This window comes from Cyphellophora attinorum (genome assembly GCF_001299255.1).
Source record: "Cyphellophora attinorum strain CBS 131958 chromosome Unknown Contig1, whole genome shotgun sequence".
In the NCBI taxonomy this organism is placed as follows: domain Eukaryota; kingdom Fungi; phylum Ascomycota; class Eurotiomycetes; order Chaetothyriales; family Cyphellophoraceae; genus Cyphellophora; species Cyphellophora attinorum.
The window spans coordinates 442586-468089 of NW_017253229.1; the positions used below are offsets into that span (position 1 = coordinate 442586).

The 25504-nt window shown below is 53.1% G+C and overlaps 10 protein-coding genes across 10 annotated transcripts; 4 read left to right on the plus strand and 6 right to left on the minus strand.

Annotated features, from left to right (window-relative positions):
- Positions 1-476: 476 nt before the first annotated feature.
- AB675_394 (MICOS complex subunit mic60) lies at positions 477-2667 on the minus strand (the record flags this gene model as incomplete). Its single annotated transcript, XM_018144047.1, has 3 exons — positions 477-1172; positions 1220-2542; positions 2590-2667. The coding sequence occupies 3 exons, from the start codon at positions 2665-2667 to the stop codon at positions 477-479; spliced, it is 2097 nt and encodes a 698-aa protein (XP_018005966.1).
- Positions 2668-2980: 313 nt separating this feature from the next.
- On the minus strand, positions 2981-5098 carry AB675_395 (Pescadillo-like protein; the record flags this gene model as incomplete). The annotated part of the gene is made up of 1 exon (XM_018144058.1): positions 2981-5098. The coding sequence occupies one exon, from the start codon at positions 5096-5098 to the stop codon at positions 2981-2983; it is 2118 nt and encodes a 705-aa protein (XP_018005575.1).
- A 140-nt stretch (positions 5099-5238) lies between these two features.
- Positions 5239-6508, plus strand: AB675_396 (Phosphatidylinositol glycan anchor biosynthesis class U protein; the record flags this gene model as incomplete). Its single annotated transcript, XM_018144069.1, has 2 exons — positions 5239-6220; positions 6270-6508. The coding sequence occupies 2 exons, from the start codon at positions 5239-5241 to the stop codon at positions 6506-6508; spliced, it is 1221 nt and encodes a 406-aa protein (XP_018005771.1).
- A 49-nt stretch (positions 6509-6557) lies between these two features.
- On the minus strand, positions 6558-7217 carry AB675_397 (putative N-acetyltransferase; the record flags this gene model as incomplete). The annotated part of the gene is made up of 1 exon (XM_018144080.1): positions 6558-7217. One exon carries the CDS (start codon positions 7215-7217, stop codon positions 6558-6560), a length of 660 nt encoding a protein of 219 aa, XP_018006062.1.
- Positions 7218-9762: 2545 nt separating this feature from the next.
- AB675_398 (uncharacterized protein) lies at positions 9763-12027 on the minus strand (the record flags this gene model as incomplete). Its single annotated transcript, XM_018144091.1, has 1 exon — positions 9763-12027. The coding sequence occupies one exon, from the start codon at positions 12025-12027 to the stop codon at positions 9763-9765; it is 2265 nt and encodes a 754-aa protein (XP_018005958.1).
- A 905-nt stretch (positions 12028-12932) lies between these two features.
- Positions 12933-15563, minus strand: AB675_399 (uncharacterized protein; the record flags this gene model as incomplete). The annotated part of the gene is made up of 4 exons (XM_018144102.1): positions 12933-14124; positions 14181-15049; positions 15100-15411; positions 15552-15563. The coding sequence occupies 4 exons, from the start codon at positions 15561-15563 to the stop codon at positions 12933-12935; spliced, it is 2385 nt and encodes a 794-aa protein (XP_018005509.1).
- Positions 15564-16401: 838 nt separating this feature from the next.
- AB675_400 (putative sterigmatocystin biosynthesis monooxygenase stcW) lies at positions 16402-18200 on the plus strand (the record flags this gene model as incomplete). Its single annotated transcript, XM_018144115.1, has 3 exons — positions 16402-16618; positions 16672-17030; positions 17091-18200. The coding sequence occupies 3 exons, from the start codon at positions 16402-16404 to the stop codon at positions 18198-18200; spliced, it is 1686 nt and encodes a 561-aa protein (XP_018005393.1).
- A 607-nt stretch (positions 18201-18807) lies between these two features.
- Positions 18808-19943, minus strand: AB675_401 (2-amino-3-carboxymuconate-6-semialdehyde decarboxylase; the record flags this gene model as incomplete). The annotated part of the gene is made up of 2 exons (XM_018144126.1): positions 18808-18971; positions 19094-19943. The coding sequence occupies 2 exons, from the start codon at positions 19941-19943 to the stop codon at positions 18808-18810; spliced, it is 1014 nt and encodes a 337-aa protein (XP_018006021.1).
- A 512-nt stretch (positions 19944-20455) lies between these two features.
- Positions 20456-22127, plus strand: AB675_402 (O-methylsterigmatocystin oxido; the record flags this gene model as incomplete). The annotated part of the gene is made up of 3 exons (XM_018144137.1): positions 20456-20689; positions 20738-21931; positions 21993-22127. 3 exons carry the CDS (start codon positions 20456-20458, stop codon positions 22125-22127), a joined length of 1563 nt encoding a protein of 520 aa, XP_018005667.1.
- A 787-nt stretch (positions 22128-22914) lies between these two features.
- On the plus strand, positions 22915-25121 carry AB675_403 (Phenol 2-monooxygenase; the record flags this gene model as incomplete). Its single annotated transcript, XM_018144148.1, has 6 exons — positions 22915-22961; positions 23016-23202; positions 23269-23710; positions 23772-24007; positions 24065-24128; positions 24235-25121. The coding sequence occupies 6 exons, from the start codon at positions 22915-22917 to the stop codon at positions 25119-25121; spliced, it is 1863 nt and encodes a 620-aa protein (XP_018005565.1).
- Between the last annotated feature and the right edge of the window lie 383 nt (positions 25122-25504).

A 25504-nucleotide genomic window follows, 5' to 3' on the forward strand; every position in this document is an offset into this window, starting at 1 on the left:
CACGACTGGTCGAGCTGCATCAGGAGGGGAAGTTTCCGGTGGAGAAGTTGTGGAAGGTGTTCCCCGTGGAGAGGATGGAGGAGGCATTGGGGGAGATGCATGAAGGGACGGCTATCAAGGCTGTGTTGCAGTGGTTCTGAAGTATGTGCGGAACTGAGGTCATCTCCCTGGCTTGGAGTTTCATGCCGTAGTGCAATGTCGTCCTAGATGATGTCGACCCCGGATACGGTAAAGGCGAGGAAGGGGCCCTTGAATAACAATGCAAGGTCAATTCGTCTATCTCGCTGAGCACTAATCTTCGCTCGAACACGAAAGTCCGGTGGCGTCGAGCCTCGGACCCTGCCACGAGGATCTGCTCCTTCACCTTGAGCTTTTGTTCCCAGGCTTCTCCGATCCCTTTGTATGTACGTACAATACATGAGAAGGCCTCACAGCCATTCTCAAGCTCCCCATGCCACACCGTGATAACAGCGCAACTACTCCACCCTCAGACACTGCAGCCGCGCCTCCGCCTCCACCACATCCAACGCTTGCCTGACTTCCAGCACCTTCCTCATATCCTGCAGCAAATCTTTACTGAGAACTTTACTCCACCCCTGCAACCCATTCAGCTCCCGCGCCGCCCCATCAATATTGCCCTCTTCCAACATACTCTCCGTCCTCGTGAGTATACTCTCCACATCATTGCCCTGCGGCTGGCCCCGTTTCTTGAACATGACATTACTCAGCAAAAAGCTCGCTGCATGGGACGCCAGCCCTGCATCCTCGGGAAGGAGGGCGGCTTTGCGCACTTCGGACGCGACGCGGCGGAAGCGGTCGATCAGTTGGGGCTGAGAGGGTATACCGCGTTGGTACGCGGACGGGTTGATGGAGGCGATAGCGGCGTCGACTAGGGCGTCGCCGTTTGCGACGAGTTTTAGGGCGGCCATTTCGCGGACGAACGGTTTGGGTGTGGATTCGCTATAGGAACTGGAGGCGAGGGCAGCGCGGACGCTGTCGACTGCGACTTGCAGTTTCTGGGTAGCGAGGTTCGAGTCGATGACCCCATTCCAGTCGGACGTCAGTTGCGTGAGGCTGTCGACGTTGGTGGAGAGGTCGGTGAGTTTGGAGAGGCGGCCGCCACGTTCCTGCTCGACGAGGGATTGAATTTCGGAGGCAAAGGCCTTTTTGAGCTCGATGGCTTGTTCGGCGAGGCGATTTTGGTTTGTTGCTCCGCGACGGCGGTGCTGCGCTCGACTTCGTTCTTGAGGCGGTCTTCGTAGAGTTGAGATATACGGGCGCGTTCGGATTCAAACTCTTCGCGGAATTTGGCTTCGTCTTCGCGTTGGGTGGTTTCGATGCGTTGGAGGAGTTGCTTGGCGCCTTCGTCAAATTCGGCGTGGGCTTGTTTGATGCGTTCTTCAGCGGCTTTTCGCTCGGCGTCGCGGAGTTCGGTAATTTTGGCAGCTACTGCTGTGAGAGACTCTTTGGCTTTGGTCATGGGGGCTGACAATTTGTTGGCTGTGTCCTTGGTGTCGGCGTTGACTACTGTGATGAGGTCGTTCAGGATCTTGACGAGATCTTGGACTACCGGCTCTTCGGCGTTGGGGACCTTCAGTGGGGAAATCTGCTCGACTGGAGCGAAAGCTGGTGGGCGAGGATCTGCCTTTGGCGATGGTGTGGCGGGACTAGGATGTGTAGCTTCTGTGCCGGCGGGCGCTGCTGTTGGCTTTTCTGCTGGCTTCTCGATTGTCTTTGCCTGGACTGGCTTTGGCTCGACCTTTGTGTCGCCTTTGGGAGCATTCAAGCTCTCCGTCGGCCTGGCTGTGTTCTTCTCCTTAGCTGCATCGGTTGCCTTCTTCACATCTCTGTGAGTAGCTGCATTTGGGTCTGGCGATGTGGGACCGTTCTTGTCCACAGCACTCATGTGTCGGCCTCGCTGACTGACGTCGGAAGTCTTGCTATCGTCCTCTTCGACAGTCTTCCATGACAGACCAGACCTATAGGGTATCTTCACCGTATCCTTGCTGTCGGTAGCTGTTGTCCGCCGGGACTTGGCGATTGCTGAGCTGGCATTTGGGAAACGTTTCTGGAAAGATCGCTCTTGGAAGAACAGGACTGCTTCTTCGCCAAATGGCACGTATTCGGTGAAGAAGTCGTGGAAGTTGTCGGATCGTAGTGCGTAGAATACTGCTCCGCCGTATCCTAGGGCGCTTAAGGCAATAAGCCAGAGGAGGAACCGTGTCCGGCGGAAGCGTTTCTTTGGTGCTGGTGGTGGAGGTGGAGGCGGTGTCGAGGAGGCAGGAGGCGGCGGAGGAGGACTTGTTGTGCCTGTCGAAGTAGGAGGCGCGGTCTGTATTTTCGAAACGTCGGCTTGAGCCGCTGGCAACTTGTTCTGTACCGGCACTGGCGTGGTCGAGGAAGGAGTTGCGGGTGTAGCTGGAAATGGGGCAGGATTTCCGGGTCCTCCTGGGCCAGTCGCGACTCCGACTGACGTCCTCTCGGCCTTGAAGTTTGGGTCTGAGCTCAGAAGTGTGTCGTTGCGCTCAGCAAAGTATCTCCGCTGTGCAAGGTCAGTCGGGCACGTGTAGGGAGGAAAAGGTGGCCTACCTGGGTCAGGCTTGGCCTCAACAGCTGTCTTCGAGCCGTATGGCGCGCAAGCCGTAAGGCCATATGTTGCGCGACCATCTCGAAGCTGCTACTTTGCCTCGTCAAGCTTAGAGGAACGCGAACGCAGTGCTGGCAGCTGTGCGAAATTCCGCTGCGCAAGAAGCTCAGATGTTGGAGCTCGTCGGATTTGTTTTCCGCGGCAGTCGGAACACTAAGACGAATTTGACGCAGTACAGGTCAACCGGCGAGACGAAGCACCCATATTTGAATCGAGCACACACAGAAAAGATAGGAGTAACGCTTCACGAGCAATGGTGGAAAGGTCGACTCGTAGTGAAAGAGCAAGCAGATCTCGATTAGTCTGGCTTTAAATTGTGACTGTCTAGCGGCTCTACTGGCTTCTCTCGAGCTTTCTCCTCTTCTTTCGCAAAGCAGCGGCCTCCGCGTCTTTCTTCTCGTTGCCAAACTGCATCTTTTCAAAGAGTTTCCGCTTCTTGTTACTCATCATCATCTTCCGTCGCTCAATCTCCTCGTCTTCCTTGGTCTGCTTCGATTGGCGCTCCTTCTTTGCTTTCTCCTTGCGCTCCTGCTCCGGATTGAGTTTCTTTGCATTGATCGCAAGTCCTGCCGCTTCAGCAGCCAACTCCCTCTGGTGCAAGGCCTCCTCATCGTCGATATCTTCGGCCTCGTCCTCGAAACCTTCGAAACCGTCCAGATCGTTGTACCCATCTTCCTCACCACCTGAGTCGGCTTCGTTATCACTTGCTGCCACGTCCATGTCGCCTGCGTCGACCTCACTGTCCTCCTCGCTATTGGCGGCCCCTTCAAGTTCTGCAGCAACCTGCTCCTCGACTTCCTCATCCTCGGCTTCGACCTCGGAGTCGTCGTCTGCTTCACCTTCGGCTTCCTGCTCCTCGAGTGTTGCGCGTGGGTCGTATTGGCCCTTGGTCGGCTTCACCCATGGACTTAAATGGGGAGGCAGAGTAGCACCAGGTGCGTAGGTATCGGTTCTCTGTAGCTCGCCTTCGTTGACACAGTCCCATACCCACTGTGGTTGCACGTAGATGCGACCTGGCATGATGTACCCAGGCTTCACTTTCTGGAGCTGCTCAGCATTCGTAGTAGCACCATTGTGTTGAGCTGGCAGCGGGTCTGCAAAGGCAGGGCGATCGACAATCTGATGTGTAATTCTCGGATCAGTTTCATCTTGTGTGAAGGCGCCGTCGCCGAGAACTGCGTCCCATCCGACTCGTTTGCACCCAAAAGCCCGCAGCAGGAATTCAATTGAATGGCGTGGTGCTTCACGTGAGATGTAGACTGTCAAGTTGGCGAATAACGATGCCGCTTGATTCCCGCTCAGGCTCGGCTGTGCCAGAACATCACCTTGGGGAGCGACGACCTCGAATTTATCAATCGCATCCGTCTCCGCAGTTTCTTGGGGCTCATCAGCAATAGATTCTTCCTCTGTGGGCGCGGCTTCTTGTGCGGCCGCAGCCAGTTCAATCTGTGCTTGAAGTGCTGCAGAATTGTCTTCGGTATGACCATTTGTTAGCTGCTTCTGGTCGGAATCGTTTGCGATCTCCTTCCCATTACTGCGACCTTGCAACGTGAAAGCAGCTAATTCGGCTCCTCGGTCGTCACTGGTGGTGTCAAACTTGGGAGGGTAGACCAAGCCTATTGTAGTGTACAGTCTGTAGTTGACAAATCCCAGGAGAGTGCAGTAGAACTCAACAAAAGTGCTCATTATCCGATAGTCGACCTCGGCGCTTGCCTGCTGTACAAAGCGGTATGGCACCACCCACATGATGTCCTGACCTTGTATTGTGACTTGGTAGTATATGCCTTTTATCGACAGAAACGACTTCCGTAGCGAATGAGAGGTGATTACGTAGTGCTCGAATTCGTGGCATAACCGTTGACAGCGCGCGATGACTCTGGGAGGTACGGTGCTTGTGGACGGCAGGTTAGCGAAGAGGAATAAGAGCGCCAACGCATCGTCGAGGTCTCGCAGTGCGTCGACGAATGTTGGATATCTCTCTCGGACAATGTGGTCGAGTTTGATCTTGGGCTTCTGTGTCTTCTCCAGTCGTGCTGCGTCTTGGACTTCATTGCGACCTAATGACTTTGCGATCTTCTTGGAGAGTGCTTTCTGGTCGCGGAATTTGGCTAAGAGGGGCTCGTGAAGCAGATATCGGATGTCTTTGGTGTAGTAGAATGTTGTTGAATGTGAAGCGGACTTGCTGGCTTTCTTGAGATTTCGTGGTTCTCGAGGATATATGCCCTTGAAAATGCACAACCGTCGGAAGTCAGGTAGGGAAATCTGCAGCTTGCGCACCGCCTGAGTGCGTGTGATGAAGTTCTTCGCCGCCCCGGCCTGCCCCTTCTTCTTGATCTTTGCCATTGTGATGGGCGAATGTTGGTGTATGGTGAAGTAGTTGAAGCAGTATGCGATGTTCTTCGATTTGGAGGCGGGCAACTTCTTCAACTTTTTTTGGAGCCCGGACGGCATGTGGAGCCGCCAAGATTTCGAGGTCAGATCCCGGCCTCGACTTCCCCTTGAACACTTCATGCCACGACAGTCACGGTCAGGACCGAATGTGAAGCGCGACAATGATCGACCGTATACACCAGTAGCTACTGGGTGAAACGATGCCGATGGAGCTCAATGCAAAAGTGCTCGGGTTCTTCGCGGGCGCCGCGGCTCTTCGACTGGGCGTCTTTCTCCTGTTCCCAGACTTAGCGGACGTTCTTAGCAGTCAGGTCGAGTTGTCCACGCCAGTATCGAGCTTCAAGACACTGAAAGAAGGGCTATTCTTGTACGATCGAGGTGTCTCCCCGTACGATGGAGGAGTCTTCCACCAGGCTCCCTTACTGCTACCGATCTTCAGCTTGTTCCCTTCTTCGCTTTTATTCACTATCCTGGATCTCTGGAGCGCTTTTCAACTCGGTCACTTGGCCCATGACTTGCAACTATCATCGCCGCGATTCAAGCGCCTAGATGGATCAGTCATTGCTGCGGCTTATCTTTTCAACCCGTTCACCGTCATGTCATGTCTTGGTCGATCTACCACCGTGCTTGGAAATGCTGCAATTGTACAGGCAGTGCTGAGCGCTCAGCAGGGTGACGCACTGCAGTCGATTTTTGCATTGGCACTCGCTGCGTATCAGACGATGTATCCAGCATTACTACTTCCGCCAATCGTCCTGTTCATGGCACATTCAACGGGCGGAAAATCTTTGTCGGTCACGCTGTGGGCAAACTGTGTCGGATGTTTCACAGCTGCGCTCCTCATCTTGATTATAAGCACGGTTTTCATTACTGGCAACATTTCGGAGTTCGTCAAGTCATGCTACGGCTTTCAATTGACTGTCCCTGATCTGACACCAAACATTGGACTCTGGTGGTATTTCTTCATCGAAATGTTCGACCCTTTCAGATCATTCTTCATCGGCGTCTTCTGGCTGCACATGGCATGCTACACTGGCGGCATGACCCTGCGACTACAGAAGGAACCACTCTTCGTCATCACCAGCCTGCTCGGGTTGTTTGCGATTTTCAAACCATACCCCAATATAGCCGATGTTGCTCTTTTCCTTGGCTTCTTGCCCATGTATCAACATATAATACCATGTGAGTCAATGCAATGCCCATCCTTGTGGCGGAGAACTGACGTCGGCAGTGACGCGCTATACTTTCATTGCCGGTGCGATCATTATGTACTCGGCATTGCTGGGACCTGCGTTTCACTATCTGTGGATCTATGCTGGATCTGGAAACGCAAATTTCTTCTATGCCATCACCCTTGTATGGAGCCTGGGTTTGACCATTTTGGTCGGAGATACACTTTTCGCTGTTCTGCGAGACGAGTGGGAGGTCGAAAGGCCTGAGATGAAAGGCAAGGTCGTGCGACGAATCTAGTAGCTGCTCAGACGAACCAGACGGAACACCCTCACGCTGCACTCCGGACTCAATCACCTTCAGCTTTAATGCGCTTCGAAAGGATGGTATAGGTCGGCTCCTTTAACACACCTCCGCGCAGTCGTCTCGCAGGCGGCGAGAACTCGTCCACAGAGTACTCAAGCTTGAGGTACCAGTCCGTCGCCCGAGCATTCGACTTGAACACAGTCAGCATGGCCTTCTCGAGGCCGACATTGGAACCTAATGCTGCGATCACCTCCATCAGCAGCCTGCCAAAGCCTTTGCCTTGAGACGCCGGCGCGAAGTGGATCTCATAGACGTAGACCACCTCATACCCATCCTCATATGTGATCATGAAGGACACGAAGCCCGCCAACTCGGAAGCCGGTAACGACTGGACTGCTCCAGGTGGCCCAAAAAGGAGTATATATCTCATCTCAGGCAACTTCATCTCCCGTCGCTTTTTCGACCTTGACCAGCCCGTCTCGGAGTTCCGGTAGTCTTCCGCACTAGTCAGCTCGACCAGATCGAGACATGCATTGAGCTGCTCCGCTGAAAGACTTTCGGCATCAGCAGTCGCGATTTCAAGATCCGCTGCTTGGGCCTTCTCGGAAAAAGCCTTCCACGCGGGCTCGGGACAGTACTGTTGGAAGAGGTCTCGAATATCGAGCTTGTTCGCTGCCTCGACGCGCTTCTCGGACTTCTTCATCGTCTGCAAGATCTTACGCGTTACGCGTCCCTCTCGAATAGCGCTTTCGGAAATTCGCAACACTCACAGACTTGCAAGAAGCTCAATGCTCGAAGTCGCGATGGAAGATCGCGTGTCCGATGGCTCCACCAACTGGCCTTGGCGAAACTCTAAATTTATTGGTCGGGGTGTCCTTTCACTGTCTGGCTAATTGTTCAAAGTCACTGCTACTAAGACATTGTACAGATGACAGTACAGACAGCACTCAGAGCGAAAGGAGACTTCTACGAACCGCCGTGTGCTGGAATACCGCGTACCACAAGGCAAGGACTGACTAGAGGGAAGAGAAATGCTAGATTGCGTTTTCTGGCTGACACTAGAGCACAACAACTGATGCGATTGCCCCGGCACATGTACCTTTTCTCTGACCATGCCTCTCCATACAACTTTGCTTCTTGTGGCCATGCAGAGACACACGCCCTAGCGCACCCGACCAGCCCACTCCCATCAGATGAAGTCTCAGACCTCTTATAAGCACTGATTCCCGCGGGGACCCCTACACTCACCACTCGTGAAGCTGTCTGGCAGCGGCTCTTCCATGCATCCCTGTCCCCCGCGCTCCTCTCGCGCGGTCTCCATCAGCATGTGTACATGTCGTAGGTAACTACCTGACTTGATCCGACCAGTCCACTCCCAAACACCGCAACACAGAGCAAGAAAAGAAAGGAGACTCACGCCATACCACTCCCACAAGACCCTGCTCAGGCTCTCCCCACAATTGACCACTCCGTTTGGACTCACGCCCTCCCACGCCATGACGCCTCCCTTCGAGCTCCTCTCCCCATTTCCTTGCCCATTGATTTCCTGTCCAGCTGCCCGAGGAGCACGCTTACAGCTCGGCAGACCCACGCAATCCTCTACAAAAGCATCAGTATACCCCAACGGACAACAGGCGTAGAAGACGTGGTTGGAGCATCGCTTGGAGGCATATGACATAAGGGTGTCGGTTGGGTTGCAGATGGTTCGTTGTCTTGTTCTGTAGTGGTCATGTGTATTGACAGTGGAGGTCTTGATGGCTATTGAGAGGAAGAGAAGGACAGGAATGAGCATCAAGAGGCCTGTTGAGACGATGAAAGGGATTGGGCGCATTGCTGTTGTCGTCGTCGGCCGTTCCTGCTGCTGTTGTCTCGCCCTTAGACTACGATTTCTGGCATCAAGCCAGGTTGTTATCTTTATATATCTGGGATTAAAGGCCACTGTGGTTGGAGCAAACGTTAGCAGTGATCGCTTGCTTTCCCTCATTCCCTTCCGAATCAATTCCATGACTTACAGAACATGCTTCGGTCGTCGACGACGATCAGCCAGCCTCGCTTCATTAGTGCATTACGCAAGCCTCTTGAATGCTCGACTATTGTTCAGAGGCAAAGGGCGCACGATAAGCAGAGGCCGTCGATGAATCGGAACGGAAGCATGAAATGGATTCGGCCTTTACTTGCTCAGTAGATGGAGCGGTTGTCGACGACCTGTCGAATGCTTGTCTTGACTGGCTGCCATGCTCGCTTACCTGGTTGACTTGGCCTGAGGCGGTGCAATGGGTGTTGCCCACAACGCGAGAACAACGGCGCGATGTTGTGAGAAGTCTGGACCCTGGTGTGTATGCTATACCAGTGACAGTTGGTCGTGGTCCCGTCGTGGTCCCATGCAACGGGCCAGTCTTCTGGTGCTGCAGCAAGACAACAAGGTTGTCAAGCCTGACGTCGATGGAGATGCATCGGTAACGTCCTGACGTCGGAAGCCTCTCCATTCGATAGCTTCCTTCCCATCCACAGACTTGCCTTCGTACTCTAATACACTTTGAAAGATGATCTGTGCTGGCATGTCTGGTTTCGTACAAACTCTCCGTTAGTCTGCCGGCAGGTTCGTTGGCATTGTGCAAGCACTGCGGGTCACGTATTCGAATTACGAAGCATCCGCGTCGTCTGCATTGCAGTCGTCTGCCAGGAGCCGCAGTCGTCGATCACCAATGTCCACTAGCGCGAGGCAGCATCTGGAAACTGTGCTTCTGCATCGAAGCCATGGAAGCTTCGATCGAGCCCCATACGTGAGCAGACGTACACCAAATCTCGGCCGATACAGAGGGCCAGACGTTTTTAGCACAACACGTCTCGCGCGAGACCTGTAAAGTACCATAGCAATGCCACAGACTACATCGAGAATAATGAGTGTTGAAGTCATCGCCAAGTCTCGCGTGTAGGACATACGAAGTCCCTGCTTTCCGGGCTTCGTGTTGAACCCCGGAATTTCGTTTTCTATGCCCTTTGGGGCAGATTCTTGAATAAGGGGCGCTAGACAAAGGGCCATGGAGAGTGTTATGATATCGGCTGTGAATACTTCTGGGATTCAGTAACATGAAGATCAATAGCGTTCAATCATCAGATTCGTTACGAAATCAGCGCCGATCAGGCGACGTGGCTTAGCATCAACACCAAGCTTCTAACTCGAGGAACTTCGACTCGACCAAGCAAACGCTGCATTCCTAGTGGAAATGAACTTCTCACCGAACTTCTCATTTCTCACTAATAGCACTTCCCATACTCACAACTTGCGACCTCCTCTTCGTAGTAGCAGGCCTGACCCGCTCGTTCCCAGCATCGCCGAAGGTCATGATCTGCGATCTCCGCTTCGTAGAAGTCGAGTTTGGACCTCCTGGCGAGCCAGGAACTGAGCCAGGAGATTGCGGGACTGCACTGCTGCTACTCGCATCATCGTGGTGCTCGACATCGACCAGACCGTACAGCACACTTCGGTGGCCGACTTTCGCGAGCAGATCGTCCATGTTGGCGAAGCTGACTGGGCTATGTATAGCAGGGCTGGGTGGATTTGACTGATTTGTTGATTGCACTGATATTGGCGCAGGTCGTGGCGCTCGCTTCTCCTGCGACGTACGTGGAACCGTGGGACTCGGAGCCGCCGTTAGAGAGGCGTCGGGTCTGGGTGAGCTGGCAGGCATGGTCGACAAAATTGGTGCGCCAAACGCTCCCGCGACCTCGATCGGGCCGAGTGAGACATCGCGACCCAGTGTACCGTATCGCCAGAACAGCGACGCGGTTGTGATGACACATAACAGAGTCATGCCAACCCCGAGACCCAGGAAAAGGAAGTGAGTCTGGAAGAAGGTGACGTCGCTGACCTGCATAGTGCCATCCATTGATCTGAAGTTTGTCGTACTGTTCGAAGCAACTCCTTGAATGATCAGTGGTTGACTTGTGTTGGAGACTTGATAGGTTTTGGGTTGTGGGACCAGGAAATTAGCAGTCGAGTTCGAGCCAGCAGTCGTTGGAAACGGCACCGATTCCTGATCGATCAAACCAGTCGCAGTCAAGAAAGCGAGTTGGTTGATACTGGCCACTATCGTGCTGAGCGAATCATCGCGGAAGGAGCAGTCGCAAGAACCCATGTTGGGCGGGCCATACATCATGGTCTGCGCGAGCACACCTGTCTGACTGAGCGACCACGCTTCCTTTCCTTGGTAAGAGATGGTCGCTGTGGAGGTCAACGCTATGTGGAGGGCGTTGGCTACGCCTCCAAGGTAAGTGATCCCGTTGAGCTTGCCGGTCTCGTCTGGATACAAGTAGGACAGAACCTCGAAACCTTCTGCTTGTTTCAGGTTGTATGAGTATGGCTGATTGTTCTGATTCGAGATCATGACGTCGTGTCCCCCTGGGGTTTCGGTCGCCAGGCTTCCCAAAGAGACACCGTTGGTGACGTGAGGATTGGTGAAATTGGTGATCATAAGAGGATATCGGACTAGGGCTGGCCTGAGCTTGCACTGAACAGTGGTGACGGTACCTTGACAGGTCTCACCACTTGGATTGAAGGGATCCTTGGACTGGAAGTACTGTAGGTCAAGGTTGATAACACTTTGATTGGAGTGAGTTCCGTCGGCAAAGTCCACGGTGAAGGAGGTATTGAAGATTGGGATATTCGACCAGGCGGTAGTATTGCCGCGACCGCCAGCAGCATTAAAGGCCTCAATCGGAGCGACAGCGATGTCTGTCACGTTGCGATCTTCAGTACAGTCAATTTCGAATCCGATGGCATCGATATATGCATAGCAGACACCATCACACTCCTGGAAGTATCGGTTGTAGCCCTGAAAGAAGCCATTGCTTGTCTGCCATGTATTGACGACCGATGTATACTCGTCGCCGATCATAAAGCATTCACATGTCGTCTGAGCTGCGAATCCCTCTGCCACGACATAGCCTGTCGATGGGAATGCCGTAGCCGCGACTCCCTGCATAGAGACTAGTTGTGGAGTGTCCTGACCAACGTACGTCGACGTCGCCCGCTGATAGAGTATACTGTCGACAACGGAGATCTTTGCGACCAGGACGGCGAGGCCGATTACATCCAGTCGGAACAAGTTCCTGAAGATTGGAAGGGTTGTGACCGAATAGCTCCAGGAGTTATGCAGCTGCGAGACCGTAGCCCCTTCCATTGCTTTTATCCACCAAGCTACTGGAATACCTCTGGACATGGCTGTCAATAGACAGATGTTGCCTATGGCGTTGAGAATGGAAACAGCCACATTCGGCGCCAATATCGACGGCCATCTTGCGCATGATCGGTTGTTGGAAAAGTAAAGAACCAGAGCACAACCGATCGCTGTGCAGACAACGCCCAAAAGACATGCGGCGCCAACGTAAGGAAATTGCTTAGCGTAGCCAGGTTGCCAGTGTAGATGATTGACTGTGTCGCCGGAGCCATTCTGGCCCTTCTCATCGACAGTCAACTCCTTGACTTCAGTCTTCTGCTGCGGTTTACCCATGATTGCGACAGGTAGAGGTTTGTCACAGCAGATTGAGGGTGAAGCATATGAAGTCAAGAAAGCAAGTTCTTGCTGAGGGTGGCTCGTGCGCAAAGGGCGGCAGCACGACTGCAGAGAGCCGCATTTTCGCTATCGCGGCTGCTTTCCATGTTACCTGCATGCGACAGCCAGCCACTGTTGGCCGACCAGAGCATCAAATGTACCAACATTGGCTGGATTGGTCAATCCAAACTCTCAACCGTATTAGCCAAGCCTAGAACGTGGTCGCCCCGAACCCTTGCCTCGGGACCAACCTATAGCGGCGCAGATAGTAATTCAGAAAGAAAACTCACAACTTTTCAGCTGAAGGCTGTGCCGTGTTGACCGCATGATACACATTCAGGCGAGGTTGTCAACTTCGTCTTTAGACGTACGAGCATGCGTGTAGCACGACTGCCGTACGATTTGGGACTGCAGTGGCTTTCGCGTGCCAGTGATGATCGCCCATTCCGTCCGGGGCGAAACTTTAATTTTCCCAATGGGTCCGCGCAGATCTCCAGGGAATGCTCAAAAGCTGGACTTGCACCGACTCAATCAGTCTGCCAATAATAATTAAGAAAGGATGATAACACAGCGCTGCTCGAGATGTCCCAATGACATCTGTCAAAGGATTCAGGGGTCGTGATGTTCATGTTCGGAGTTTCTCAGGAAGGTTATATCGCTTCATACACCAACAGCTCTGCGCCGGTTCCGAGTTTTCGGTTCAGAGAAGATCAGAGATGGTCCTCATAAAAGTGACCCTTCTGACTTGTCCACGTGCCGATTCCAGCAAAAAGAGCTGCTGAGCCTGACCACTCCTCAATGCCATATGAAACTCTCGTCGAGCGACTCTGCATCGAAGTCAAATGGTATTGTACTTAGCCAGCTCATGTCAATACCAAGCGAGTCGTCGAAGGATGTTGGGCCGCAGTACCAAAGTCGCCGTCTGTCGGAGCCGCTGGAGGAGGGCATTGGAATTCGTCCTGCTGATACATCTGCTGGGTATGAGATTGTGATACATCCCGCGGAGTGAAAGCAAATGCCGAGAAGCTAACATCGCCGCTGCGGCCGTAGACATTGCCGAATGAACCGAGACCCTGGATCGCTGGCGGTTGACTCAAGCGATCTACTCTGTTCGCTATGTTCGTGGTGTCGTTGAGTGAGGAGGGTCTGTCAACAGGCATAGACGGCCCGGTCTGCGTTTCTGGTCTCCAAGATGTCGTCGTTGCCTGTGGGCCGCCCATGCTGAGAAGCGGAAATGCCTGGCCAGACAACCGAAGTAGCAGCTTGATGCATCGGAGTGCCGTTCGGTTGCCATGCTGGAAAGACTGCAGTAGCTCTATACACTTCGACCATGCGGCTTCTGAGTCTGTCAGGCAAGAGAAAAGGTTTCGCTGAAGCAATAGGACCATGCCGCAATTATAGAGATAGAAAATGGTGTACCACGATTCTGGCAGTGCCTCGCTGTTAGTCCGTGCAGCCCACGCAAGCGTGGAAACCAGCTTGATGGCTGCATCTGTACACATTTTACATGTCTTCTGGATGATAGCGTCGTTCAGCCCGGAAGAGGTTGATAGCCAATCAGTTTGAGAAGTGTCTCGGTGCCGTGCAATGCTTGAGTAGTATAGTAGCAGCGGCCGATATGCGACGATTTGACTGTACAGGAACCGTGCACGTAGTACCACAGCCTGTCTATCCACAGAATGGGTCGCAGACGTCCCTTCTGTCGTCTGCATGTCCATAGCTGGCAGTGCTAAAGGCGGAGGCAGCCCTTTCTCCCATTGTCTTAAGGCAGCTCCGAAATCGATAAGCTTCTGGCAGAGACCCGAAGGTAGATCGACGTCCGACGAAAGCACTGCAGACTGGTCGGAGTCTGAAGTGCTTGTTGGAAAATCGGAGCTGTCGAGAAATTGAGTAAAGTCACTTAGGTGTTCGGCCAATTTCAAGGACTTCACCATGAACATTACGATGTGTCTATCATGAGACGGGTCGTCCGATAGTCTTTGCATGTACAGCTTCCGGAGGCCTTTACTGATGGGAGGAATAGAAGGTGGCCGTCCATAGATCAGCGACAAAGTGCTGTAGTAACAATTTAGCGACTAATTGATCTTCACATGGACGAGCTGGCGACTCACCGATCCATCACGACGCAGCCTGCCCAGGTCTGCGCACGAACAGAGAGCAATTTGAGACGTGCTGGATCCTGAGATTTGTTGGTGACGGCGCAATGGAGGCCCAAAGCTTGTGACATTCTGATAGCAATCGCACTCAGATTCCATGAGGCTGACGTCAATTCCTCGGTACTCTGCATGTAGACGCTCATGTAAAGCACAGCTTGGATGAAGCGCGTGCGAGGGCGGTTGAATATATCGAAGTCCCGTTCAAGCAGTTCCTTACAGCGTCTCCAGTAGAATTGAGCACGTTCCGCCTGTGTCGTAGTATGTTTCGACGTACCGGACAGGCAGCCCAGAGCGTACATGATGTTCAATAGGACGTGGAAGCGTCGGGACTCTGGTATGCCGTCTCCGTGTACACGAACTCGGTGTTGACCTGAGTCTTCACAGTAACCAGAGTCGCCATAATTAGCTGCAGCCATCGGAGCGCGGACATCGTTGTGCGAAGTGGGAGTCCAAAGTTCGCAGTATGATTCGTCGAAGTCACTGCGGTTCAAGAAGGGGTAGAGCGGGTATGTTCTTGTCCAAAAGCTTGCAAGCATCGACTCTGACTCGCCTCGTGTGGGAATTGCGTATTCTTCGATGAGCTTTGGGCCGTGAAGATCACGGTGGGAATCATGCCGACGTTTCGGCTTTGGTAGATCAGATGAGCGTGCGTCCTGCTGAACACCGGCGTCGGCCTCGGACAGGATTTGGTGAACCTGTTTGACAAAGTTCACCGTGCTGGAAGTTCCGAAGTAGATGGTCCGCTCTGTTTCGGGAGGACTGCCACACGATGGCGCAAGCCGCGTAATCGCGCCCAAGCCATCTATGTGATCGTCCACGATCGCCTGTTGATGTGTGTCAATGGTCCGCGAGCCAACAGTAGCAGTATACGCACCGATAGATTGTCCAAGGACGAGCCTACCCGGCGTCTAACATGGTCAGGCTCCGGTCTGGACCTGCCCATCTGGGGACTGTTCCCATTGTCGGCAGCGCCGGGATGTGCAATATCGGACATATCAGGAGAGATGTAAGCATGTCGCTCGTCAGACGGGGGACAAGGTGCCGGCAGAGAGCCATCAGCCCCTGGCGAGGGCTCGCCGGCTTGTGATGGCGATTCATCGCTGCCGACCGGACTGTTGATGGCCTCATCGTCCGACTCAGGATGTCGCCCCTCCAAAACAGCAAGCCTCTTCTCAAGCACTTCGATCTGTCTGCGAGGTGACAATTTCCAGTGTCAGTTATTGCCCGTAGAAATGTTGCAAAAACGAAGACATGGCAGGGCACTTGAGCAGGCACCACTGGCCGGCGACCCGCAGTGACCTCACCCAAGGTGGACCCCAGTCTCACATACTTGGACATCGCAGCTTTGCGCGAGGGTGTCTTCTTGTACACACACTCTGCGCGAGGTGTTCGCCTCGAACAGGTGCCGCAGATTGGTTTTGCACCATCGCACTTGCGCTTACTACCCCGGCAGCTCTCGCAAGCTTGCTGCCCTTTCTTCCTGCCTTGCAATTTGCTTGCCACGCGGCGTTCTGAGGGTTGCGACTGCTCCATACCATTGAAGCGTCGGTATCAACACGGTAGGGCAGAATTGTGCTGAGAAGATGTGCGGCCCGCCGTCGAGCCATACCGAGTCACATCTCGCTACTTGTATTCTCGCAGCGTCCCCTTCCCCGCCTGTCACTTTCACCTATCTCCACATTCGCCTCCGCAACTAGCATCAAAATGTTACCCCGTGGGGATAGTCGAGCAGCGCTACCGAGGAGGTTGACGAGCCACAAGCCAATGCGCCTATTTCGCTGACTATCTAAGTACGCATTCCCAGTAGTCGCGTTAAGACTCATTCGCGGCCTGCTTGAAACAGTGGAGAACAGGTTGAGATTCGATCCTAGATCGGTGCTTGGCGTTGCGGTATGCGGGCGAATTCATACCGCAGAGGTTGATAGCGGTTATGAACAGTCCGCACAGCGCTCACAGTTGTGCGAAACATGACGCTGTGTAGCACAGCACATCGCTATTGCCGCGAGTTGAAGGTCCGCCGTTCACCTAGGCGTCTCACAATACTACAGCATGCAGATGGGACCAGTAGACGAACACATGACCTCTCGGTCTGGGGATGAAAAGGGGCAGCATGGCCGGTTTGGAAGATCCACTCTGACAGCAGTCCTACGACCTGGCGAGGTTGCATATCAGCAAAATGACCGTGATGAACGGCACCGGGTCTCTCCCAGGAGCGCATGCCCTCGACAATGCGAGACCTCTCAAGGTCATTGTCATCGGCGCAGGCATATCGGGCATCTTGAACGGCATCAAACTTCCACGGGCAGTTCAGAACCTCGACCTTGTCATATACGACAAGAACGAAGGTCTTGGCGGCACTTGGCTGGAGAACAGATACCCAGGGGTAGCATGTGGTATGCATGGTACTGTGGTCATCGATGACTTGATGCTGAATCTTGAATCACAGACATACCCTCCCACGCATATCAACTTTCGTGGGACTTCAATCACGCGTGGTCGACATTCTACGCGTCAGGCTCTGAGATCCTTCGTTACTGGCAGCGTGTGGCAGAGAAATACAATGTGCTCAAGTACATGCGGTTCTCTCACAAGGTGCTCAAGGCGAGCTGGGACGATGCTACGGCCAAGTGGAGGGTCATTGTCCAGGATACAGACAACGGGGGTCAGAAGACGGACGAGGCGGATGTGTTGATCAGTGCGGTTGGCATACTGAATCAATGGGATTGGCCCTCAATCCCGGGTCTGCAGGATTTCAAGGGCAAATTGATGCATAGTGCAGCTTGGGACCCAAATTTTCAGATTGAGGTACGTTGACCACTGCTTTCGATGCCGCCACACCTGGACTGACCGAAGTCTTTCGATCAGGACAAAGTTGTTGCTGTCATTGGTGCTGGTTCCAGCGGCATCCAGATTGTCCCCAACATCAGACCAAAAGTGCGCCAGTTGCACCACTACGTTCGAGGTCGGACATGGATCGCGACGCCTATGGGCTTGGATCAGATTATCAAGCGAGGCGTCGAAGGAGAGAACTTTGACTACGAGGCTGATGAGATCAAAGGGTGGCAAGACAATCGGGAGTCCTACCTCGACTACAGGAAAGCCATTGAGAAGTCCGTTCAAAGTGGATCTCAAGTGGTGCTACGTGGATCAGAGGTTCAAGCCATGGCGAGGCAGATCTTCTCCGACCTCATGGCGAAACGACTGTCCAAGAAGCCGGAGCTGCTGCAACACTTCTTGCCTTCCTTCTCACCGCTGTGCAAGCGGATCACACCCGGCCCGGGATACCTTGAGGCGCTTACAGAGGACAATGTCGAGGTCATCGTTGACCCGATCGAGAGAGTCAATGAGACCGGCATCGTGACCAAATGTGGCAAGCAGCGTGATGTCGACGCCATCATCTGCGCCACCGGCTTCAACACCCATTTCGACTCTCTGCCAATCTACGGCCGCACTGGTGCACAGCTTTTCGCAGAGAACGCGGCTGGTCCGAGAACGGCGAACTACCTAGGCCTAGCGGTGAACGACTTTGCCAACATGTTCATGCTCTTAGGTCCCAACTCTGGCCTAGGACACGGAAACCTGCTCATAACCATAGAGCGGTTTGTGGACTATACAGCGCAAGCACTGCAGAAGATGCAGCTCGAAAATATCCGCACAATGCAGCCATCCGTCCGCTCAGTGAAGAACTTTACCGCCTTCTGCGATACGTATTTTCAACGTACCGTTTACAGCGAGGAGTGTTCCTCGTGGTACAAGACCGACGGCAGGATCACAGGCCTATGGCCTGGGTCGAGTTTGCATGCGGTGAAGGCGCTCGAGAAGCCGAGATGGGAAGACTGGGAGTACACTTATCATGATGACGATGAGATGGGCTGGTTGGGCGATGGATCGGCGAGAGCAGATTGGGATGCTGATGCGGATAAGGGCTATTACTTGACATCGCTTGAGGGTATTACTGACGATCGTCTGATGTGATCTGAGAAGCTCTTCGACGAGGAGATGTTAGGGATCTGTTGTTTCACAGCTGCTGGAGCCAGCGCCAGGAGAATGCCTAGGTACTGTGCTGTCTTGCTTTTCTTCTGACCAATTGCTAGCAATTGTCTTCGTACATGTACGTCCACGCATCAGAAACATCACCAATGGGACGGAACAGACTCTGACAAGAAGAATGATGCTCGATCCAATCAGCAGCGTCAGAACGCTTCTTCTCACACTAAATGATCCTTTATATCTGCTGTTGTTTACATATTTGAATGATCGCCATTGACATTTCGGACTGTGTGGGAATTTGAGGATCTCAACTTTGCAATGCCAGCCCCACCTGGTAGCAGTGGACGCTGACCTGGTATGGCAATGGCGTTTGACGGTGCTTTCCATTGAACTAAGAGGAGAGGAAGAGCCCAATGGCATGACACCTACTTATACCATTTCTGACAGCGTAAAGACCCGAGGGCAACCGAGGCGATCACTTCACTGTCTCAGACAGGCGGCATCACTATTCTTTGCACGTTTCGGAATCACTGGTTGCACTGCTGTCATTCACCTAAGCCTACGGCCACTGAACAGCATTGCGACGCTCTCGTCAAGCTGGTCCACTGTCCAGCTCAGGGAACTTCTTCGCGAGCCCAGGAAACAATTTGAACGCATTTCTCCATCCGATCTTCTCGCGGTCCTGATCAGTGAACCCATCATACTTAGCGAACCTCCCCTGAATCCACGGTACAAGCGGCCCAGGCACATAAGGATCTATAGAAGCAGCGTTAGTCTCGTGCAGGGCGATGGTATCATCTCGAGATGTGTTATGCAGAGAGCATCAGAGAGAAGGTCGGACAGGAGGAGAGCGATCAACAAATCAGACGAGGACTCACAATCCGATCCAGTCAACAATCGATCCGCACCAACAAATTCTTTCAGAGCGGCGAACTGTGGATTTCCCAATGTGACAGCTGTGTCGTAGTAGTATGTCTGAAGCTCGGCGTAAGACTCGTTGAAGTTTCTCCCTCCCTGGAACGGCAAAGTGGTCTGCACAGCTAGTCGGTCTGCGAGGAAAGGAAGAGCACCACCACCGTGCGAGAAAATCAAGTTGATATTTGGATACCGCCGACGGGTCTGCGTGAAGAGCAGGTTCGCTATGGCGCGTGTCGTGTCGAACGTATACTCGATCACAGGCAAAGACATTCCGGGAAGCGCAGGAGACTGTGGCGGACCAGCTGGGTGAACGAAGGCGGTCGCTCCACGGCGGTCGAGTTCTTCCATGATAGGATCGAGGCTGGGGTCTCCAAGGTAGGCGCCGTTGACGTTCGTGTAGAGACCGATTCCTTCAAAGTGAAGCTCGTCGAGGCAATATTTGATTTCTGCGAGTGAAGCCTCAGTGTCTGGCAGAGGGAGGATGCCAAAGGCGCCTAGCTGCTGAGGATACTCCTTCGCCCAGGTGCTCATCTGGTCGTTGAGCCGACGCGCCAGAGATGCTGCTTGATAATTGCCTTTCAGGAAGCTCACTCCCGGTGCTGTAATGCTGAGAATGGAGTAGTTGTAAGCGTCTGCGATGCGCTCTTGGAGGTAGGAATCGATTGTGAAGTTTGGTGTGCGAAACCCGTCCACGAATACGTCCCCGGTACTGGTTGCATTGTAACCTGCTGCAACAAGGGCTTCTTTGTAGAAGTCAGGAATGGGATGCGTGTGGACGTCCACTTGGAAGATGTTGCTGGCTTTCGTCATAGTGGTGAAAAGCACCGCGAGACAAAGGATCCTGAGGGCGGAGGAGGACTTCGACATGTTCACAAGCCTTTCCGCGTAGGAGCCACATAATTTAAGATGGTGATTAGACCTCGAGACCTGTATTATTAGTGCCACGGATTGATGTCGAGACGATGTCAACACCCAGTGTCGTGCATGCGGCTTGGTCAGCGTTGAGTGAGGTGTTCTCGTGTTTCCCCATGGTGCACCCCGACTTTGCGGGCCAGTCAGTCCTGCGGACCAAAACTTCCGCATCTCATGATTTCGAGCCTTCCGCAGCGGGCAACAGAACAACGCTCTGAGAATAGCCCGCAGATTTTCTATGCCTTCGGCTCCAACACAGTGGCTATGCGGTAGCTCACCTCATCGTTGTTGATGGACTCGCCACACACAAGTAGGAACCGCCATCTCAGAGCACGCCGCCAAGTGCCCTCCAGCAGCTCGTACCTTTCCTCATACTCTGTCCTCAGTGCTGCAGGTACCATAGAGCAACGATGACCAACATCTCGATTTCGTCAGCACTTCAGCCCGTCTTCCGAATGAGCTTTTCCGAGGCCGCTTTGATTCTCTTCCTGGGAGTCTTCTTTCTGTTCGTAGCCCTCTTTCGGCTACTACGACCAGTCGATCGAAGGCCTCCGCCAACAGGCAAGAAATGGAGACTTCCACCTGGTCCCCGTGGCTATCCACTGATTGGGAATTTGTTGCTGTATGGACAAGGGGAAGCAGCTGTATGCTAATCCACGAGGATGGGAGAACAGACACTGATATATCTGCAGGGACACCAGATCGCCAGATATGGAGAGATGACGACCACTCACCTTGGCTCGAAGCTGTGGGTGGTCTTGAACAGCAATCGACTGGTCTCAGAGCTGTATGGTCGTAAGGGCAGCGTCACGAATGGGAGACCACGATACCCGATGGTGAATGAGCTGATCAGTCAGGGACGAAGATCCGTACTGCTTCCAGCGGACGGATGGACTGAGCGCCGACGGGTGATGCACCAACTGCTCAGTGGATCAGCTCTCAACAAGTACCAGGAGTATCAGAATACCGAGAGCATCACACTGCTTGCATCGTATTCAGAAAGACCAAAAGATTGGTTCCTCCACAACCGGACATACTCAAACTCGGTTATTCACCGCATTACATTCGGAGAGCGGCCTGGAGCAGGAGCAGATGTCGACAAAGTGGCCGAAGCACAATTCTACTTCCTGATGAACGCCCCACCTTACAATTTCTGGGATTGTTTCCCTGACTTAGCGAAGCTGCCACTGGCCCTGCAATGGTGGCGTGGAAAGTACGATCAGATGGGAAAAGCAACCCACGAGGCATACAGTGCGTACTGGAAGCCTCTCAAGGAGAACATCGAGCTTGGGAAGGCGCCACAATCGTTTGCCAGAGATTTGGTTTTCAACGAAGGCAAATTCTCTGGAGGCGAAGATGACAAGATGTTCCTTGCTATGCAGCTGGTTGAAGCAGGCAGCGACACAACCAGATTGACAACGAACATTTTCATACTCGCTGCCGTCACAAATCCGGATAAGTTCCTGAAGGCAAGGCAGCAGCTCGATGAAGTCTGTGGGAGCCATGCCGAGCGCCTTCCTGAGTTCTCGGACGAGAAGAACTTACCATACATCAACGCTTTCGCCAAAGAAATGCTGCGCTGGCGTCGTATCTTTGACTGGACACCGGAGCACATGCTCACTGAAGACTTGGAATTTGAAGGGTACTTCTTCCCGAAGGGCACGAATTTCGTTATCAATCATGCCGCCATCGCCAACGATCCTGCTTCGTACGAAGACCCGAAGGAGTTCCAACCCGAGAGATGGCTAGATGGGCGGGAAGCGGAGATCTGGGAGGGCAGCTGGCAGTTTGGACATGGGCGACGACTGTGTGTAGGATATCGACTGGCACAAAAAAGTATTTTCATCAATCTTGCGCGGTTGATCTACTGTTTCGATTTCAAAGCGGTAAGTAAACCAGACATCATGACGCGTCAGAAGTATCTGGATTGTACTGACCGGTATGCAGAGGGAGCCTTTTGACGACCGCAACATCAATCACTTCACGTCGAATGAGCCTTTCCCCATCGAGGTCACTCTTAGGGGTGAGAAGTTCGGGAGCTTAATCCAGAGGGCAGCTCAGCAGCAGCCAGGGGAGGAGTAAACGCTCGGTGAAGGAGAAAATCTTTGGCTGCAATGTAGAAGGATCGACGCGACATTCGCCGCTATCTAAAGTCACGTAGTGAGGAAGCTGAAGTTGCCGCTGTGCGGTACACCAGGTTGGTCAAATGGTCTCAGGTTCAGGATTGTTTTGGACCTGAAGTCGAAGACGCGTTCTGGTCACGTGCAACAGTCAGTGCTTGGCAATGTCCTACGTCAGTTACCTGAGTTCCCTGCATCCCTCCTTTCTCTCTCGCGCTCCGCTTCCCATCCCTTAGCGAAGTAATGGCATGCGTTCATCCACATCAATTTCAATCATTTGGATGAGCCTCTGCAACAATGTCTTCCCTCGTAGCAATGTGGCGTAACAAGCTCCCAACAGTCATCCGTATAGTGACTCCGAGTAAGTCCAGGAGTCCGAGCTTTCTCGGGTGCGGTATGTGCTAAACCGCAACTCAAAGAGATGTATACCCGCGGCTGTGGATACCTCGCACGGCTTTTGTAGACGTCGGCGAGACTGCTACTGAGCTAATCACCCAGTGACTGATGGTCGGATCATGCGATGACTCTCGCGCTGCGGCCCCAGCAGTGTCTTCGGATCATGCGTCGACTCTCGGCGTGCGCTGATTACCCATTGTCTTTGGGTCCTGCGTCAAATCTTGGCCTGCGGCAGCCTTCATGGCTGGACGGACTTGGTGCTTGTGCTGAAATGGACGTTGTACCTCTAGATTGGCAGCAATCTGGCTCTACAGCGTTTCATTCTAGGTACAGACACAGCTCATACCGACGACATGCCACAGGATGTCGATCTTGTCATCGTCGGCGCAGGGCCAGCGGGGTAAGTCGAGTGATACCTGAACATCAGAAACACCGAATTGAACGTCCGACCTAGGCTAATGGCAGCCATGTGGGCAGCCGTCTACCAACTCAAGACCATCATCATCGACAAACGCGAGTCAAGAATCGTCAACGGTCACGCCGACGGCTTGCAGTCGCGCACGCTCGAGATCCTACACAGCTTCGGCTTTGGTGATCAGATCTACAAAGAAGCTAGTTTGATGCAAGAAGTCTGCTTTTGGGTATGTTTGGATAGTCAGGTCGTTAGGTCGTTTGCAGCGTGACAGCACTGACTCATGCTTCCCAAGAATCCCGATAGCTATGGGGTCATTCGACGCACTGACCGAATACCGGACACTATCCCTGGTACCAGTCGGTTTCAACAGAGCGTCCTTCATCAGGGCAGGATCGAGAACTATCTCTTTGACTTCATAGAGCGTACCAGCAGCGAAGTCTCGGTGATGCGACCTGCAAAGCCACTGACGATCGATGTCGATGAGTCTGCGATAGAATCCGAGGATGCTTACCCGATTTCCGTTCGCGTTGAGTGTCTTTCTCACAATCAGCCCAATGGTACCAGCTCTGCACAGGAAAACGCTGAGGTAGGGGAAAATGAGATCAGATGCAAGTACCTGATAGGTTGCGACGGAGCACACTCCTGGGTTGGCAGACAAATTGGTCTTGTTATGGAAGGCGAGCAGACTGCATCTATCTGGGGTGTAATGGACGTCGTTCCCATTACTGACTTTCGTAAGGCAGCATTCTCTTTCCATTGTGATGGTGGGACTTATGCTAACTCAGACCCCTCAAGCGGACATTAGGATGCGATGTGCTGTCCACAGTGCCAACTCTGGCTCAATTATGATCATTCCGCGTGAACGTGGCTTGGTCAGACTGTACATTCAGCTAACTGACATTCGTCCGGCACGAGGAGAGAGATTCGACAAGTCGATGGGAAGCCCATCACTCATCTTCGACGCGGCAAAGAAGATTCTCCAGCCGTACAGTCTTAGCTACGACTATCTTGAGTGGTGGACGATTTATCAGGTCAGTGCTGCCGTTTCTGCCTACGATGGGGCCTCTCCCGGCTGACCATCTACGCAGATTGGTCAGAGAGTAGGAAATACCTACGCCAAGTTTGATCGCATATTCTTAGCCGGAGATGCAGGTAAGGAATTATAAGCATTGCAACAAACACCATGGCGATAGAATCCTGGCCAGGGGACTACCCTCATGTCCCTGTTACTGTGGCTCTTACTAACACTTTGATGCAGTGCACACCCACTCACCCAAAGCCGGCCAAGGTATGAACGTGAGCATGCACGACACCTACAATATAGGCTGGAAATTGGGTGCTGTCTTGAACAAAACGGCCCAACGATCCATTCTGAAAACCTACGAATCAGAAAGAAGGCCAATTGCTCAGCAACTGATCGAGTTTGATACTAAGTTCTCCTACATGTTCTCCGGCCGACCAGCCAAAGACCTTGCGGATGAAGCGGGCATCTCGATGGAAGACTTCAAGGCGACTTTTCAAAAGGGCAACGATTTCACCTCCGGACTTTCCGTGCGGTATGGCGCCTGTAAGATTGTGGCCCAGGAGCATCACAAGTCCGCTTCTGCAGATCCAGCTATTCCGAAGAGTGTGCTGCAATTAGGATCGCGCTTACCATCCTTCCAGGTGGTATGTCAATGTGACGCCACACCGATACAGCTGGGAGACGTCCTGAAGTCCGACGGATCATGGCGACTACTAGTCTTCCCTGGAGATCTCAGACATGAAGCCTCAATGCAGCGATTGAAGAACTTAGGGGAAAGGCTTGATCGAAGCTCACCCTGCGGCTTTCCATTCTTGACCGAAAATTGTGTCCAGCCAATATTGATCCACGCATCACCTCGACGAGAGATCGAACTTTTTGACTTGCCAAAGGCATTCTACTGTGGTTCTGCAGCTGGAAATGGAGGCTTCGATTACTACCGCATCTTTGCGGATGATGAGAGCTATCATCAAGGTCATGGACATGCGTATGAGAATTATGGCGTTGATAAGGAACGCGGCTTGGTGGTGCTAGTCCGGCCTGACCAATATACTAGCTGGATGGGAGGTCTCGAGGACCTTGCTGAGGCGGAGAGGCTGCTTTCAGGGATCCTTAGAAGATGACGGGACGCCACTGCTCATAGCCAAATCCCTCGTTGTACCTTCACCTTGTTTGATAGCTACATAGACATGGTTATGTCACTTCCTCAATTCAGCTGCAGGTTCAAGCTATCTAGACCCTGATCTCCAGCTAGCGACAGCCTGGTTGACGTGATCTGCGTGGAGTGCCAGAGAGACCGGTTGACCAGAGTCTACCTCGATAAACATTGTTAGTGGTGCTGCGGGCGAGACCATACCCATGACATCGATTACCTAGGTGAGGGAAGGCCTAACACGTGTGCCAGATGGGCTGGTATTAGATGTTGATTGGTGCCCGACCCTTTTGAGAGCGTTCATTTGTAGCCAATTTCATGCCTAAGGTTGGGCTACTCCAGGGCAAGGCATGC